Source organism: Pteropus alecto, unplaced genomic scaffold (assembly GCF_000325575.1).
Source record: "Pteropus alecto unplaced genomic scaffold, ASM32557v1 scaffold45, whole genome shotgun sequence".
Taxonomy (NCBI): Eukaryota; Metazoa; Chordata; class Mammalia; order Chiroptera; family Pteropodidae; genus Pteropus; species Pteropus alecto.
Window position 1 is genome coordinate 22135955 of NW_006442491.1, and position 18869 is coordinate 22154823.

Sequence of the window (18869 nt, forward strand, 5' to 3'; positions counted from 1 at the left end):
CAATCTTTCTGTTGCGTGCCACTTCCCACCTCACTCAGCCTAGTTTCTAAGCTTCTAGTTTCTAAGCTTCTAGTTTCTTAAAAACTAGTTTCTAGTTAGATTTGGGGCAGGAATGTTCCAGAGAGAGTCTCATGGACCATCTTTGGCCATCATTGCTAGGCTGATGACAGTATAAACTGAAATGGCCTCAGTTTCCACATTGGTACCATGAGGGGCAGTGATTTCAAAGGAGGGCAGCACTTCAGGGCACTAGGACAGCCCAGGTCCCCAACTTCAACAGGACAGCCCCATATTTGTGTTACATATTGGACTTCCATTAAGATTGTGTGTGAACAATGTATTCTGTGGCTGTAAGTTCAAGATCCCAATGGCCTTCTTGCTTTTTGAATGATTCTAGAAGTCCATCATTTTCCTCCTAAGCATCGTCCAGAGGACTCCAGGGGAGGTGGAGGGCTGTTTTGTTGACCATTTGACAGCGCTTTGCTCTCGTTGATGCTTCTGACCTCTGATGACGCCGGTGTCTTTTGGTCGTTTCCTTCTGTGATGTGTTCTGGTCAGTCCTTTCACTCTTGTGGATTTTGTTAGAATTCCTCAAGAATAGGCCTTGGTATCTGTTTCTTTGGGAATGAACCCCACAAAATTCAAGCTGTTCACGCCATTGTGATGACGGGCACTAACCTCTCTAGAAGCTGGCCATTTGGTATTTTTTTGATCTAATCTCTTTCCAGAAGCTCTTGCAGAAAGGTCAGATTTTAGGCTGTGATCCGTGGAACTTAACTCAGTGCTTCCCCTCAATTTGACATTATATCACAGTTGGGACCCATATTCCATATTTTGTGAGATAAGTCAGCAAAGATCTCAGGCATCAAAGATCAGGCACTCTTTTCCTGACTCTACCATCAGCTTACTGTGACCTTGGGTAAGTCACTGACTTTCTCTAGGCATCAGTTTACCCAATTGCACAATGAGGAGATTGGATGGGAAGTGTCTTAGGAGTTCTTTTGGCTCTGACATTCAAAGATTCCATGCGATGTCAGCTACTTTCCCCTCTGACAGTGGCAGTTATATTATTAGAAGAGGCAGATGAAGAGTCCTGGCCCATCCGTGGATCTCCATTTCCCCACGGTTAACACGGAGAGGGCAGGAGACCTCATCCCATTTTACCAAGTTGGGGCAGTGGTTGAGGGGAGTTGGTAATAACTTGTTGAGTGCTTTGATGGGAAGAGGAGCCTTGATGAGGCTGACTGGCATTGTCATACCTTCCCCTCCCCAGCCAGTTCTGGGGATGTGTTGACCTTTCAGTGGTAGATGAATCCCTCCTTGCAGAGGGAAAAGGTGACCCGTTCTTCAGGTGCCTGATATTTCATGTTAACTCTCCTTGCTCTGATTGAAACACAGGGTTCAGAGCATTGGGTACTTATTGAAAGAAAGTACACTAGGCCAGAAGAACTCAGACTTCTAAAAGTGGCCGCCACGCAGCAAGAAGAAAGTGAGGCAGGCCTCGCAGATACCCTTGCCGATGGCAGACTCTCCAAGGTAGACGTCCTGGTAGACAAGTTCAAAGTTGAAGTGGCCACAGAAGAAATGGTGGGAGCCAGAAGAGCGAACACCCAGCAAAAAGGAAGAATGATCGCAAGTCCTGAAGACTTCGAGTCAGTGTGGGAGGAAGGCCCCTCGGTCAGGGAAGGCCCAGGAGGATGCATACTAGCAGAAAAGCTCCTTGAGAGCTCCCAGTTCAGGGCGGGCACTGGGGAGGCAACCATCAGAAAGCTCTGTGTCTCAGGTGGTCAGCTGGAGGGCCAGACGGAGCTGAGGAAGCAGCTGGAGGAGTTCCAGACTTGTGGAAGAACCACTGTCCCGGGGACCAGGCCAGCAGAAGCGGATGTCCCCTCTCCAGCCTCCGACAAGGGAGGACTCAAGTCATTTCTGCTGGACTCAGCCCATGTGGAAGCCAGAGCCGACTCAAGCGATGAAACCGATACTTCCTTTGCAGAGAGGAGCTTCTATTTAAACTATGGAGAGAAAGATTTTGAAGACCAAATCCTCCCTCCACCACTGGAGAAGAGAGAAGAGCACCTGGAACCCCCTCCTGGAGGTGAGACGAGGCCGGAGCTCTCAGAGGAGCTTGCAGTGAGCTCTGAGCTGAATTCCTTGGACCCGTGGGGCTCTACTGCAGCCTCCAGCAGGAACAAGGATGAAGGCAGTGAAGCGCGCACAGCTTCCTTGGAGGAAGGGATGGGACCCCACAGGAACCGCCGAAGACCAAATGACCTGGAAATCTTTTTCGAGCAGTTCAGTAAGAGATCTTCTGCAGGGCAGACATTTGCTGAGGACTGGGAAGAGGCTGGGCGGGGGGTGGAAGGAGAATTTACCCACCCAGCATCCACTATTGCCACAGAGGAAGAGGGCCCCAGGAGTGGAGATTTGATGGGACAGGCTGAGAAAAGTCCCCTGGCAGGACGGAAGAACCACTCACCTCACAGAGCAGGTGGTGTGCACCCAGATGTCCCGCCTTGTGCCCTTCCATGGAAGCCAGCCAAACCAGACAGAGGAAACTTCCTGCCTGAAGACAGGGGACTGGTTCACACCCAAACAGGAGAACCTGCGACGGAGAACAGCAAGGTTCAGATGGCGTTTCTTCAGATGGAGGTGATCAGCCCACTCCCAACCTCCTCCGGTCCCTTTCAGGCTCAGGCACCTCCAGAGGATGCTTCTCCAAGCCCAGCCCCTCGTGGGTTAGAGGAGCCTTTGCAGCTCAGAGATCCTTTTGGGGAAGAATCTCCTATGTTTCTCAAACATGCCCATCCTCCTAAAGAGAGCCCGGAGCCCAAGGACCGAGTAGAGCCAGTGGCGACTCTGGACAGAGGTGAGCGCAGAGCACCTCCCATCGCCAGCAGAAAGCCTAGAGTTGTCCTTGAAGAAATCGAGGGGGCTGTGCCCCTGAGGTTAGGGTTCCCTGCAGGGAAGCAAAAGGAGATGACTCCTTTCCAGATTGGAGGCCAAGAGGGCTCCCTGGAAGATATTAGCAAGACCTCGGTGGCCAACAAAATTCGGATCTTTGAGACCCATGGAGCTGAAGCTCGCCGAGTGAGTCAGGGCGAAACAAGGCTCTTTCCGAGTGAGTTGTCTTCGGAGGCCTCCCTAGGGCAGGTAGAGCAACAGCGCAATCAGCTTTTGGACCTGGGCTTCGTCCAACTCCAGGCCCCAGAGGACGTTGCCAGCCCCAAGGCCGCACATTTCTCAGTGATGCCACCTGCTACCAGATACTTCAGGGAGGGCACGTCTGCCGCATTCCACCACGAAGGATGCATGGAGCCCGAACTCATCTCCCCAGATTCGGGCTGTGAAACTACGCTGGAGGAAGCTACTGGGGGAACTGGCCACGTGAGCCCCTGCCCCTGACGCTGTCCCCAGCGGGGGGAGCTGACCGCATGCTGCGTAGCTCTTTAGAAGCATGTTTTATTAGCCCCTCGTCGTTAGTGCAATCATAGGCTGCTTGTTCATCCCTATGAGTTCTTTTCCCTAAATGGGCCTGAGTGTAGCCCAGGCAGAATGACGTGTTCATCTGCTTGGCCTATGTTAGCTTCGCCACAGAGACCCTCAGCTTTTGGTGACCTGGTGCCCAGAGAGTCACACAGCCCCCGTAGAGAAGGCGGTACTACCGCCAGCAAACTACATACTTGCTTTGCCTTGCTGCCCCCCACCTGCCGGGTCTCTACCTGTTTTGCTTGGCTTGTCCAGTGACCTTCCTTCATCCTTTCCCTTCCCTGGTTCTCCTGCCTTGGAGAAGCTGACAGTCTAGCAGTTTCCATCCTTCACTTCTGGTTCCCTCTCCATCCCAGTGCCAAGTTCTCTCCTGCCTCCTTAAGACTAACTATCTTCTCTAATCCAGAACAAATCCGGAGACGCGGTCAGGGAAGAGAAGCACGTCACCAGTTTAGCAGCAAACCCCCCTGGGAAAGGGGGGCGCCTGAGATTCGCCAGTCCCTCAGGCCCTCAGGTCTCTGTAGCCCCTTGGTGCCCTGATCACCCGGTCATCTTCGTCTGGCCAGGGCGCATCTCTGCCTTAGATTCCCACCTGCTCTGGCAGTGCTTCGTGCGGAAGCTCAACTCTGGCTTGTCTGCAGTGTGTCCTCACACCTCTCAACCTTCCAGAAACTGGCTAAGTGGACGCTTGTTTAAGCAAGTGACTTTCTAAGTGCACTGAATCTCTAGAACCTGAAGCCAAATACTTAAAAAAATATTTGGTGGGTGTTAGATTGGTCTTAAAAAGGAATGTCATGAACCAGCCCCAAATGTGTATGGTGTTTAATCCCTGACAGTTGAGAGGTATGTATGTCAGACAAGAGTTGCTGGTTCCCCTCCAGCATTTCCTTGGCCTGCTGTTGTCAATTACACTGATGGGACCAGAACCTCTACCCCGCGGTCTGCCTGCCCACCCACTCATGGAGCTTAGGGTTGAACTGATGTAGCACCCAGCTCCCAGGAATCACCCTATATTGTTCCTCCCTCAAGATGATGCCGACTCCTCCCGTGGAGACTCAGTGGAATTGACAAACCGTGCTGGCTTCCTCTTTGTTCTTGAAAGCTCTTGGCTCCAGCCTCTCTGCCTCCCCAGCCTGGGTTTCTCTGATCCCTGGGTTTCCCTCTGTGGTTTCTCTCGATGCCAGCCTGCACGGATGGTCCTGGGACCCAGGCTCCCATCCCTGCCTTGCGCGCAATGCTGCTTCCGATTAGCTCCCAGATCCAAATGTTGGATGGAGCCTCCTGTCCAGGACAACTGGCAGGAAGTTTGCTTTGTACTTGCTTTGCCATCAGCAGGAGACCCTCAGAAAGGAGCATTTCCCACTCTCGTGGAGTTTTCGGTTTTTTTAAGCTTGTTATGATACCAGAGAACCTTTCCCTGGGGTTGTTTTTTGTTTCCCGACCTTCTCTTCCATTTGGGACATCAACGTGGCCCCGAGATTTCTTCTGTCATTCACCATCTTGATTTCTCTCTTTCTCTCTCTCTCCCTCTCGCCCCACACCCCTGTTCCTTTGATTTTATCTGGCCATAGAGAGCAGGGCTGAGGGAGGGCTCGGAAGAGAAAGTCAAACCACCACGTCCCAGGGCCCCAGAGAGTGACACAGGAGACGAGGACCAGGACCAGGAGAGGGACGCGGTGTTCCTGAAGGACAACCACCTGGCCATTGAGCGTAAGTGCTCCAGCATCACAGTCAGCTCCACATCCAGCCTGGAGGCTGAGGTCGACTTCACGGTCATTGGTGACTACCACGGCAGCGCCTTCGAAGACTTCTCCCGCAGCCTTCCTGAGCTCGACCGAGACAAAAGTGACTCAGAAACCGAGGGCCTGGTGTTCTCCCGGGATCTTAGCAAGAGGGGCCCCAGCCAGGATGATGAGTCCGGGGGCATCGAGGACAGCCCGGATCGAGGGGCCTGCTCCACCCCGGATATGCCCCAGTTTGAGGTACTGTGGAGCATCATCGAGACTGGGCCCACGGGATACTGCATGTTCAGAGGGCCCTGGGCCATCTGTGAGAAGACTAAGCCACCAGCCTGCAGCCCAGAGTCCCTCAACCTGGAGCTCTGTCTCATGTTGCATGACTGCCCCTCCACAGACCAGCATGGTTCTGTGCTCGCATGTTTGCCATCTCGGTTTACCCCTAACACGCACTCCTTGGCGTTTTAACCCTGTCACCCCATCGCTTCAAGAGGCGATGGGCAGTCTGGTCTTAGTCGGCTGCTCCTCTCCCGCCTGTGTTGCATGGCGCTGCAGAGAGCATGTGCTCGTGGACTTGTGGGGCCTCCCATGGCCCAGTCTGAAAGTCGATGGTTTTTGCTGATCCTGCCCTGGCCTCCTCTCCCTGGGGCCTGGGCTTCCCAGGGAAGGGGCAGCATTCTGAATCCATCTGGCCCTGGGGCAGCAGTGGAAACTCCTAGAGAAGAGAAAACATCATCACCGAGGGGGCACAGGGATAGACTGTGTCTGGGCCTCTTTGCTTTGTGTCTTTCCTCCAGAAGATCTTTGTCACGTTATTCCTTTGCTCCCTCATCTCTTCCAGCCCCAGCCTGCCTCCCACCACACTCCCCTTTCCCTATCCGTTAGGCATTGAAAGATGAGCTCATTCACTCTGGGCTTTTACTCCATACTGTACCTTCTGGGTAGAAGAGCTTTCCTTCCTTTCTCTGCCTTGCAAACTTTTTATATTCCAGAAGAGAGTTTAGATGTCACTTTCCTAGCAAACACTTTCCTGACCACCCTGGGCAGAAAAGTATTGTCTCCTCCACAGCCCCCTTGCTCGGTAATGCTTTTCTCCTAGCAGTATACCAAGTGGTCAGGTTAGTGACCAACAGGTCTGCTTTCCTACCAGGTGGCAGTTTCTCTAAGCCTGCGCATGCCAGGCACTAATAGATGATTGAGTGAATGGATAGATCTCCAGGTTACCACCATCTCTAAGAATCTCCTCTCACTACCCTCCCACCCAGATGACAAGCTAGCTTTCATTCATCCATTCAGCTCACGTATGGTAATAGCTGCTGTACATATTGCCGTGAACTAGACCCAGTGGAAGACTCAGAAGAAACTGATCCTTTAACTTCAGACTTCTTCAGACTTCTAGAGGAGAGGTTGTAAACTGGTGGCTCTGGGCCAGATCTGGCTAGCAGATGTGTTTTCTTTGACCTTGATTTAAAAACCAGGATATTGAATATAAAATCCAGGAGTTTTTTCATATCATTAAAAAAGGTCAGATGATCCAGTCATTCAGAAGCCGTGGCTACAGTTGGCCAAACCTGAGTAGAACCCCATGTGCTCTCCAGTTCACCCCAGTCTTCAACAAGCCCACTTGTTTATATCTCCTGCCTGGCCCCCGTGGGCCTCCAGGTATGTGACTCCTGGTCTAAAGAACAGTTCAAATGAAGCAGCTAAGAGGTGGTGGCATAACCATTGCAGTCATTCACGATTCAGCGTTACATATATAGAGAAAATACTTAGTGTGGGGTTTGGCATAGAGCATATTACCTGAATAGTAGATATTCACTTAATGGTAGCCTAAAGCGCAGCGTATAGTCACCACCAGGTTGTGTGGTTGCAGGGTCATGGGCAGGCCTGCTGGGTGCTGCTGGCAGTTCTGGCTCTTCTTTTGAGCTGTTAGTCTGTGATGTCACACCAACCCTCTTTTGGCCTGATCGGCATACCCTTCTGGAGACTTGGCCAGCTGCAGGGGTGGGAGATAACCTGCTGACCCTATACCACAGCTGCCTGTGAGTGGGACTCATGCCTGGGCTTGAGTTATGGAATGTCTCATCTCCCTACAGCCTGTGAAAACAGAAACCATGACAGTCAGCAGCCTGGCCATCAGGAAGAAGATCGAGCCGGAGGCTGTACTGCAGACCAGAGCCACCACTGTGGACACCCAGGTAACCTGTGCCTTCCAGTGTATCCTGAACACAACTATAAGGCATTTGGGGCTGGGATCCCCACCATGGACAACCCCTTGGCCAATCCTTGCCACCTTGGCTCCCCCAGAGCCCCCATTTTAACCCTGATGCTCTTCAAAGCTTTCTTGTCCTCCCTGAGCTCTGGGAATGGGCAGTGGAATGGGTTCCTGTCCTGGGCAGACTATACCTCTTAAAACCTCAACTTCTCCACCTGTAAAATCAGGATGATATGTTTCCCCTGCCCTCCTGGGAGTTTTATAGAGACTAGTGGCTAGTGGATTAGGATCGTGGCTTCAGACTGTTTGAAGGAGTTGGAGAGGTTTCCTGTAACCCAGGTACCCCGCAGGCTGCTTGGGGAGAGAAGGGGCCAGAACCCAATCCAGCTTCAGTCAGAATGGCTCACGCTGGGTCATTTTTTTATGCATAGGGGTTCTATATCAGATTGGCAAAATGAACAAACTGAAAAAAAAAATTTGTTTTAGCAAGATGGAATGTACTTAGTACCCTGCAGAAAGTTACTGTCATGAAGTGGCACAGGCACACTACTTAGAGTGCATTTCCTAAGTTCCTTTTGTGGTTTTTAAGCTTTGAGATTGTGGGTTTTGGTTCTTCTTGGCCAGAAGAGCTGCCGCCCTGAGGACTTTCTTGCCCTGGAGACCAGTGTTTGTCTCAAAAACTAAAATTAAATTTAAACCAACACAGCATGGGCAGCTCTGTCGTTTCCAGAATGTTTTCCTCCCACTTTTATAACATGCATAGGGGTTTATGAGGCTGCTAGCACAGCGGTCGAGACTCTGGATTTGCTTTCACACAGAGAAATATAAAGAAAACTAAAAATGGGTCCAAATTCCACAGCTCAGTAATTCTTACTGGCATCAAAACAAAACAACAACAAAATATTCACAGTTACAAAATTCAAACAGAACAAATTGAAATTTTTCTTGTGATTCCCAGAGAAATATGTATGCATATACCAACATATATACTTACATCTCTAGATATTGAAATTTTTCACTGAAAAGAGATTGTTCTCTTTTATTCTTACTTTTAAAAAATAATTTTCTTGGAGATCACTCCTTGCTGGCATATGTGAACCCATCTTACTCAGGAGTGGACCCTAATTTTTCACGCAGTCTCCCATCAGTGGACCTGTGCTTGTTTTTGTCTTTTGCAGCATCAGTGAGTGCTGCAGGGAACTTCCTTGTTCATACTTCTTGGCAAAATTTCAAGGTTTATATCCAAAGGGTGAATTCCTAGCAATGGGATCACCAAATCAAAAAGTACATGCATTGAAATTTGACTAGAATTGATCAAATCGTCGAAGATTATTTTTCTTTTATCAAATAACACCGAAATGAACTGAAGGAGCTGTGAGGCCCCTCTGTAATTTGGTCTCTGTGTGGCCACCACCTCCACCAAATACATGTTCATTCACTTAGCCTGTCACTTTGTAACTGGGAATGTTGCGAGCCTAGGTGACAGATGCTGCAGGTGTATTTGGTGCTCACTCGTGCTCTTGCTAGCTCTCTCTCTCATGACTCCTCCTCTGCCCAGCAGGTTGATGGGACTGCCCCAGGGGGGAAGGAGTTCATAACAACTGCTCCCTCCATCACCACAGAGACCATATCGACCACCATGGTAAGTAGGACCCAGGAGGTTTTCCTCTCTGACCAGCACCCTTGCCCCCGAAACAGCCAGATAACAAGCCAACACCACCGGCTGCTGTGAGAAGTCCTCATCTGCCCTCCTCGTGTCAGGCCTGGGACATAGGGTCAAATTGTCTAGTCATAGTTGCCATAGGGCATCCGGTCAGACCTCAGTTTTCCAAATTGAATAATGTGGGAGGTGGAACCTGTGGGTCTCAGTTATCTGGGCCATCTCAGCAACAGCAGGGGTAAAGGAAGGATAGTACTATTTGATTATTTGATTATTGGCAAAGCCCGAGGATTGTGCCTGAAAGTCCTTCTGGAGGACCTGTCCTCCTGGAGGATATGCATTTTCTCAAGTCTCAGGTACTTCCTCGCCTTGGTCAGTAGATGTCAATACTTCAGTAGTACTGGTCAGTAGGTGTGTGGTGAACCTAATTTGGAAGCTCAGGATTTTGGACCTTCTTCCGAGAGACTGGTTCCGCTGCCTATTTGCTGTCTGACCTATGGAGGGGAGGTCCTTGGCTTCAGGTCTCCTCATCTGTAAAATGGGAATAATCCGATTCTGCCTGGTTCACAAGTTCTTAAGAGAGTCCAGTAACATCCTTTAATGATGACACAGAACAGATAGCATTCAGTACACAGGTTTTAGTGCTGGGCAATGATCTCATTGGTCCTCGCAAAAACTGTGAGGTGGATCCTCTTTTTTATCTCCACCCTTTACAGATGAGGAAATTGAAGTTCAGAGAGGTAAAATGACTTATCCAAGGTCACACAACCAATAAGTAGTAGAACCAGGTCAAACCCAGGCATTCTGACTCCGAAAGCCCTACTGTCCACCTCAATCATTCTGCTCTGTTCTCTCATCCCGATTATTGTGAAAACTGGATGCATGTATCTAGGGCTGGGGTAAGAGCTTGGGTTGGGGCTGGGGCATGTATCAGTGCCTGGGTCAGAGGTATCTTGAGCTGTCGAGAAGTTTTCAAATGCTTTCTGTTGCCGAACCCCTGATATACACATAAGAAGAGAATTACATTAATTTAGACTACCTTGCCAGGTAGGTTTTGAGTAAACAAAGATTTTAAGATAAATAAACCCAAACCAGTTACCGGCTCGCACATTTTTCTCCCTGGTCACTCAGTTGCTCTTCTCCCCTCAACCCTTCCCCATATGGCATCAGGTTGCCTATAGGGCTAAATTTAATTCAGTTCATGCTATGATGCGTAGGCAGTTACATCATTCATTTACTCATCCATCCATTGCCCATTCATTTGTTACAAAAACATTTATTAGTCTCTATCTGCCAGTACGGGGACACAGAGTTGAAGAAAAGATACTGCCTGCTAGTATTCGTTTGTCCACATAATAATCCTGGGCAGATTTGATGCGCTGTGCCCCAGCATTTTGGTCCTGGGCACACAGTGGTGAACAAGGCCCAGCTCTCCCACTTCCTGGCTGGATGACCTTGGACAAGTTACCTGAACCTCTCCAAACCTCACTTTCCACTTCTGTAAAATGGGAGGAGGGGCAATAATCGCACATCTGTCAAGTGGTCGATGTGAGGATGAGCTAGGGGAATCGGTGTGAAGCCCTCAGGAGAGAGCTCAGTACCACAGTACGTGGTCTGTGATGTGAGTGGCTCTCGTTTCTTTCCTGCCTTCATCATTATGCTTTCTCAGGGAGCATGGGGAGAAGAGGTGTGGGTGATACCATAGGAGCCAGGGGAGGCTTCATCTAAGCAGTGACATTCGAGCTATACTTGAAGGATGAAATTGAAGTGCAATCATGGGGGAACGTATTCCAGGCGAGGCGGTGGGAACGGTAAGCACCAGGGCTAGGGTGTGAAGGGGCCTAGTATGTGGTCAATGAAGTGAATGTCAAGTGTGTGGGGGAAAGGAAGGGAGAGAAGAGGCTGGAAAGGAAGGCTGGGCCAGGGCTCGAAGGGTCTCGAATGACATGCGCGAAGTCAAAATTCATCCCGGAGACCATGGAAAATCACTTGAACTTTTTAAGTAGGAGCATGAGGTCATTAAAATGTGAATTTCTGTGTTTTAGAAAGGTTACTCTAGCAATCTTTGTGGAACATGACCGAAGCAAAAATTCCTTGGGGTGTGGGTTCCTTTTTTTCTTTCTCCTCCTCTCCTTTCCTCCCTCCTTCCTTCAGCAAATATTTACTGAACACCCACACTGTGTGAAGTACTGTGCCAGGCAATTGAATCCAGCACTGAAGGAGACAGACAGTATCCCTGAGCCCACGTGCTATTAGGGGAGACCAAAAGAGAAGGCAGGGAAGTGGTGTAGGGGCTGGAGCAGAGCCAGAGTGTGAGGAGGTAGATGCCGAGGAGAGGGATGGGGTTAAGGGAGGCCTGGAGGAGGAAAGCGCAGGATTCGGTCATCGATAGAGTGTTCCGGTTGACAGAAGAGAAGATGGGCTGGTGATGTTGCTCACCAGCTCACCCATTCTCAAACTGCAGTCCTGGGAACCTGTTAGAAAGGCAAATTCTCGGGCCTCACCCCAGACCTGTTGACTCAGAAACTCTGAGGCGGGGCCCAGCGGTCTTTGCCTTCACATGTCTTCCATGTGATGCCCCTCAGGTCCGAGAAGCACTGATGTAAACACAGAGCACTGGACAGAGTGCTCTTTTGGGTCAGGTACGTGTCGGGAGCGAGAGGAGGCAGCACATTCCATCTTGGATCTGATGAGTCCGAGTGCCTATGGGATATTTCCAGGGGGAAATGTCTAGGACACAAGTGGTTTTAAAGGTTTGGGTTTAAAAGAAAGATCTGGGCTACAGCTAAAGAGATAAGGAAGAGTGGCCTTGATGAGGAAGCCTCGAGTGGCTCAGGTGGCCCAGAGAGAGGATGGCGAGGAGGAGAGCTCAGAGTGCATGGGAGGAAGGGTCCAGAGCAGAGATGGTGTCATCGCCCTGGTCAGGAGAGAAGCCGCTCCTCCTCGAGGTAGGAGAGAGGACTGATTGTTTGAGATACAGGGGAGACAAGCAGAACAGATGACGATGCCTTGTTTTGAACGACTCATGTCCCTATTTGTGGCCTCTGTTTTCAGTGTGAAGGTGGAGGTGAGGCTTTGCCCAAGAAAGAGAAAGCAGTGGCAGAAGAGGTTTTAGGGGAGAATGGCCTGGACTGACAGTGCCTAGTGGTTGTTTCTTAAGCCAGGAGAAAGGAAGGAAGCATTGAGCCTGGAAGGCTGTCTTTTTAAGGCCTGCTGCTGATGCCACATTTTGGGGCTCCATCTGAAAAAGTGCTTGTGAATGGTGTACCAAGTGACCAGGTCACCGACAGGCATGGGGAGCAGACAGGACAAAGGCGGAGGGTTTCTGTCCTCACCCATCCCCCGGCAGGCAGAAGTCCAGATCTAGTAGCATGCACAGACCAGGACCAGGATCTGGCCGCTGGGCAGCTGCAGAATGGACACAGCTCTGGGCCTCTGGACAGTCAAGGCTGAGCCCTGAGATGGTGTAGAAAGTGGCAAGCAGAGTCTGGCAGCTGGCCGGGCCCCTTGCTAGATGTGGGCCAGTAAGGCCAGGGCCAATTCCATGATAATCTGGCAGTCAGACTCCAACGTAGGACCAGGAGAGCTGGCTCAAGGGTAAGAATTCCGAGGGCAGAGGGGTGTTGCAGAAGGAGCGTGTTGGACTTGGAGTCTGACAAACGTGGATGTAAATCTGGGCTCTATCACTAATTTGCTGGGGGACTTGAACAAGCCACTTAACATTCTCTGGCCCTGCAGTTTCTCAACTACAAAACAGGAATTTTAAAACAATTCGTTCTGAGGATTAAATGAGATAATGCATCCTTAGGATAATACCTAGTACACAGCAAGTACTCAGAAAACAATAGCTGTTGCTGTTACTAATAGCTGGCCTGTATACCTATATTAATCCTATAGATTTCTCCTCCATTAGCCTCATAAGATCTCTGTGAGAGTGGGGCAGATGTCCCTTTAAAACAAATAATTTTCAGACAATTTTTTTAGAGCAGTTTTAGATTCATAGCAAAATCGAGAGGAAGATACAGAGATTTCCCATATGTTCCCTGCCCCCACTTTTGCACAGCTTCCCCCATGATCAACATCCCCCACCAGAGTGGGACATTTGTCATCACTGATGAACCTGTATTGCAGGGGTCCCTTTTTATAGGTAAATCCATGAGGCCCATAGAGGAGAAGTAGCTCTGCCCCAGGTCATGTGGCTAGAATGTGGCAAGGCCAGGACGAGAACCTCACTGTCTCAGCCCCTTGGTTAGTGCCTGCAGAGAGCAATACCAGGTCTTATTCACCACAGTGTCCCTAATGCCAGCCACTCTTTAAATGTTTGTTGAATGACTGAGTGTGTGTATTAGTACGTAAGCAGATGAGTGAGTGAGTGTATGAGTGAATGAGTAAGTGAGTGCATGAGAAATGAGAGGAGGCTGAACTGAAGGATGCCTTCGGCTCTCTGCTTCTAATGTCACTACTCTACCTTGTGGCTGTGAGAGCTACGTGGCCATGTACTCTGGCCATCCTGGGGGCCCGCCCACCTGAGACCTGGCCATCTGAGCACTATTGTTTCCCCAGGAGAACAGTCTCAAGTCCGGGAAGGGGGCAGCTGCCATGATCCCAGGCCCACAGACGGTGGCCACGGAAATCCGTTCTCTTTCTCCGGTAAGTGGGCAGGGCCAGCTCAGGCTAGGGGGCTCCACGCTGAGAATGTGGACCCGGGTCCACAGGTGACCCAAGCAAGTGCAGTACAGAGTCCAGAAGGCTCCTCTTTTAAGTGCAGCACCAGGAAGCCGCCTAATTTTCAGAGACCCACAGGGCTTTTGGAGCCCACCAGAATCTCGTCCATTGCCCTTCAACCCTCATACACACACACGCACACGCACACGCACACGCACACACATGCAGGCAGGGCATTGGCAGTGTGAAGGTGAAGTGGCCCCTCCCCTTGGTGGTACCTGTGATGTGACAGCTTTATTGCATCTGCTCTCCTTACTGACCAGGAGGAGCAATGGTCTGGGAGTCCAGAGGCTTGGACTCTTGACCCGGCTCTGTTGGTGGCTGCCCCGTGAGCCCGGGTCTGTCCTGTGAAGTCTCCTGCACCTCCTGCATCCTCCAGATCTGTCGTTCTCATCATCTAGCCCCAGAGCGAGCGTGTTCGTGGTTCCGAGAGGGTGGAGGATCAAGAGGGCTGTTTCTGCCTTGGATCCCTCTGTTTATTCTTCCAAGATGCCAGGATTCTTAAATTTTAGGGTCTTGTTAGGATTCTGAGCCTCAGGAATCTCAGGTTCTAGGAATCTTAGATTCCAGAGTTTGAGGATTTCGTGGGTCTAACATTCTGAAGATTCCAGTATTCCCGAATTCTTAAGACTCAGTGGTTCATAGCATCTTGGCTTCCAAACTTCACCTCGATGGGACCCCTGCTCGTCCCTTGGTTTATCCCACCCCTGTCCCCACCCCGCAGACCCCAGAGTCTTCACCTGACCCCGGGGTGGGGGTGGTTATATTCTGCAGATCATCGGGAAAGATGTCCTCACCAGCACCTACGGCGCCACTGCGGAAACCCTCTCCACCTCCACCACCACCCATGTTACCAAAGTGAGTAGCAGCAGGGTGCCATATGCCCCCAGCCTGGCTGTGGGGCTCGGGAAGGTCATTGCCATCGCTCTGCCTTATAACATGGACAGAGAAGACCTGTCCAGACTGATGTTTCCAGTTTCTGGAGTGCTGTGTGCTTTGTTCTGTGTTACGGGTTATCCTAGTCATGGACCTGCCCTTCGACACTGACAGCCAGGCTTGGGGGACGAGACCATCTCCTTGGAAGTAATAGTGAACCATGGCATTTGCGCCTTACAGACCTTAAGTGCTGGAGAGATTTAGAGAGGGGCGGTATAAAGAAGGCTCGATGTGTGAGGAAGGGTCTTCTGGAAAAAGTGGTGTTTGTGGAGGGTCTTAGAAAGCCAGGTAGGACTTGTGAGGGAGAAGAAGGCAGAGACAGACGCTCTACACAATGTGGAATATGGACGCAGAAGCTGTGTGTTCGCTTATTCTGTCACTGAGCAAATGTTAGTGAGCATCGACCTTACACTGGCCTCTGTGCGAGGGGCTACTTGAGGGGCCGTAAGCAATACATGTTGTGGGAAACAGGAGCAGCGGTCTCTGCCAGGAATAAGCGGCATGTGGGGGCGTAACTGTGGGAAATTAGGTTGGACTGGGGCCAGGGGAAGCAGAATAGAGACAAATAAGACATATTCCAGGACAAATATGATGAGGGAGGACCTGAGTCTGAGAGCCATTGGAAAGCTATCAAGGTTTCTTAACTGGAGAATGACCCAGTGAAAAGGGGTTTAAGGAAAGGAGATTAGACCCACCAGGATGTGTAGGTAGATGGGAGAAAGAAGAGAGTGAATTATGTAAAGACTAGGGATGGAGGGCCTGGACCAGAGTGGGAGTCAGAGCGAGGGAGGGAAGAGAAAGGGCTGAGAAGGGAGGCATAAAAAAAGTCAGCCATGACTCAGCCAGCGAAGACACAGGGCTGAGGATGGGCTGGCACATCCATGCCTGAGTGGCCAGGAGGAAGGCAGAAGGGTAGAACCCTGAAAGAGAGAGGCCAGGGAGCCCGGCTGAGTTGCAGGTTCTGCCGAGCCATCCAAAGACGTCTGGTAGGTGGCACTGGCCCTTTACACACACACACTGTCTCAGCCCTGCCCCCTGCTATGTAGGACTCGGTACCTCTGCACAGTCCCCAGAAAGCGCCCACACTCAGCAAAGCATTTGTGCGCAATGTTGACTTCACTGAAGGCTTTATGGGAAGGTTTTCCATCACACACCCCACTGCATACAACGCAGAAAACTCTTCTTCCCCAAGTTCCTCCTGGCCCTGCCAGTTGGGAGCCTCCTCTTCTTTCTGTCCACTCCTGACTCCAGCTGGGACTTCCTTCAGCCACCACCCTCTTTTAATATGTCAAGCAATTAGGTCCTGCCCCATTTCTAAACTCACACCCAAACCCGTCCCTTCGGAAAACAGTGGTGGTTGTCAGTTTCATCAACGAAATTTCTCTTGTAGTGTTGTTTGAAGTCATTTAAGGTAGAACCTTGTCACCATTCACATTTCATTCATGTGTTCATTCAACAAATCTGCACTTAGCACCTGCCCTGGTCAGGTTGGACAGGGTGGTTGGCGAGGAAGGGATACAGAGATGAACAAAAGATAGCCCCTGCCTTCAAGAGCTCCAGCCTAGTGAGCAATGTCAGGTCCCATACAAAATGTTGGCACGGAACCATGAGGGATACGAACTTGGTGCTCAGGAAGTACCGAGGCAGGAAGGTGGAAGGATCACCCACCAGGGTCAGGGAGGCTGAGACAGCATTTGACCAGAGCGTGGAAGATCTAGAGCAGGCAGTTTGGTAGTTGGGGCAGTGGTAGCCAGCAGGCAAGATCTGTCACTTGAAGTCCCAAAACCAGAAAAGGAAAAAACTTGAGGGGGCCAGGAGAGCAGGTGACTGCTGGTTCCAGCCATGCCCTTGAGAGATACTTTGGATAAGTCCCCTTTCATGGCTATTGTCCCAGCAGGACTCAAAGCTGACCTTGCCTCCCTCTCCCTCTGCAGACTGTGAAAGGAGGGTTTTCTGAGACGAGGATCGAGAAGCGAATCATTATTACTGGGGACGAAGATGTTGATCAAGACCAGGTATGAGGATAAGGAACATTATTCCCAGTGGCACTGGCCGGTCCCCAGTCCCTGCCATATTGGGTTACCCATGGATGGCTGCCCTGGTGGGCTTAGAAGATGTCCACTTCTGCTAACCCTGTTCAGATAAGGGGCCAGCAAGGAGTGGGCATTGAATGGGAACCAGAAGGAGCCAGAAGACCCTTTCATTCTGATCACAGCCTCTCCCTGGGCCTCTGTTTCCCCAGCTGTGCACTAAGCAGCTTGTCGGTCTCTGTGGTCTCTCCCATATTTGATATTCAATGTTTCCTCACTTTGCTGTTCTTCTCCACCAGGCCCTGGCTTTGGCCATCAAGGAGGCCAAACTGCAGCATCCTGACATGCTGGTAACCAAAGCTGTCGTATACAGAGAAACAGACCCATCCCCAGAGGAGAGGGACAAGAAGCCACAGGTAAGGCTCATGAGGCTCAGCAGCCATGAGAGGGAGGAGGGAACTGTGGTGAGATCCTCTGAGGTCGTTTCCATCTGAGAACCCGTCACATGGCTTGGTCCCTGGCACAGCTTTGAACCCTCCACCAGATACAATGAATCAGAATGGGGAAGAAGCCTGGTTCTTAGGTTTCTTTGAGGTTTCAGGCCCCAGACCCAGAAAAGTGAATTTAGAAATGGTAAGAAAAGGGCAGAGACGATTGACTGGGGTCTTAGGTGGGAAAGATGGAGGCCAATGGAAACTTATTGGCCATGGCCTAAGAGCTGGAAATCTGAAAAAGTCCTACCAGGCCTAGTGCCACATTCCCATCCAAGAGTTTCTGTCTCCATCACAGGTCACCGGATGTTGATCAGAGGGAGTGTGATGACCAGAGCCCTTGATCCCATCAGTCTTGCTAGATTGCAAATCCTTGATTTCTCAGGCACCAGGGCCAGAATCTTAGGTGCCTCAATATTTTTCTGTTTCCTCATGGACCATCAATACCTTGGTGAATAAAACGAATGAGATGGTGCTACAGCAGACAGGGTTTTCATTGGTCTAAACTGAAGAAGGAGTTCTTCCAGTCTCTCTGGAACTTTACTGAAATTCATCAGACTTATAGAACAAAATCTCACAGACACTGAGTTGAGTGAAATAAGTCAGACATACAAGGTACAGACTGTTTGAGTCCATTCATTCATAGGAACTGCAAAAACAGGCAAAACTAATCGATGATAAAAGTCAGAATAGTGGTTATTTCTGGGATATGATATTGACAGTGCAGAGTCACAAGGGAGCCTTCTGGGGTGCTGGAAATGGCAGCCTCTTGAATTGGGTGGGTTATACAGGTTTATACATATGTAAACATTTGTCGAGCTCTACACTTAGATCTGTGCTCTTGACACATGTCACATGTTGTATCACGATGAAAAAAAAGCCCATCTCAAAGACCCTCACAAATAGCAGGTCTCCTTTTGCCCTCTTCTCTGATAAATGAAAACAGTGCCTTCTAGAAAGATACAAGAGTTTCTTTCTCTTCCTTTGATTACCACCCCATTTGCGTCAGAAGAAAAAGCACTGAAACATTTTCCTGCTACTCTGAAAGATTGTCAGACTCTGATCTGGACTGTGTTGTCCGATAGAACTTTCTGCAATGATGGAAATAGTTTTCCTGTGCTTACAATATAGGCGCCACTAGCCACCCATGGCTGTTGAGCACTTGAAATTTGCTAATCTGAAATGAGAGGTGCTTTAAGGTTAAAATATATGTAGGGTTTTGAAGATTTAATATGAAAAAAAAAAAGAATGTAAAATATCTCAATAATTTTCCTATTGATTATGTGTCAAAATGATAATGTTTGGATATATTGAATTAAGTAAAATATATGATTAAAATTAATTTCTCCTTTTACTGTTTTTAATAAAAATTAAAATTTAGAATTTTAATTTGGAAATTAACATTTTCTATTTACAAAATTTAGAAAATTAGAAATACCTGGAAAATTTGGAAAATATATTGTCTAGAAAAATCTATAATCTAGAAAATTAAAAATTAAAAACTCTTAATTTCTGTTGGACGGTGCTGGTTTAGAAGTGTATACTGACCATGGGTGGAGCCTAACTTCCAGCTTTCCTCAGACTTTCATG

At 49.6% G+C, this 18869-nt stretch overlaps 1 protein-coding gene across 13 annotated transcripts in view; it reads left to right on the top strand.

Moving 5' to 3' along the window:
• EPB41L1 (erythrocyte membrane protein band 4.1 like 1) overlaps window positions 1-18869 on the top strand; it is a 120728-nt gene that overhangs the window by 93117 nt on the left and 8742 nt on the right. For 4 of the 13 annotated variants that reach the window (XM_025039794.1, XM_025039796.1, XM_025039793.1 and 1 more), the window contains 7 exons: window positions 5058-5468; window positions 7319-7420; window positions 8996-9079; window positions 13661-13747; window positions 14597-14680; window positions 16693-16773; window positions 17088-17204. In XM_025039794.1, coding sequence (XP_024895562.1) covers window positions 5058-5468; window positions 7319-7420; window positions 8996-9079; window positions 13661-13747; window positions 14597-14680; window positions 16693-16773; window positions 17088-17204 — 966 coding nt within the window. The remainder of the gene's footprint in view (window positions 1-5057; window positions 5469-7318; window positions 7421-8995; window positions 9080-13660; window positions 13748-14596; window positions 14681-16692; window positions 16774-17087; window positions 17205-18869) is intronic. The other 9 variants (XM_025039795.1, XM_025039803.1, XM_025039801.1 and 6 more) reach the window with 7 other exon arrangements.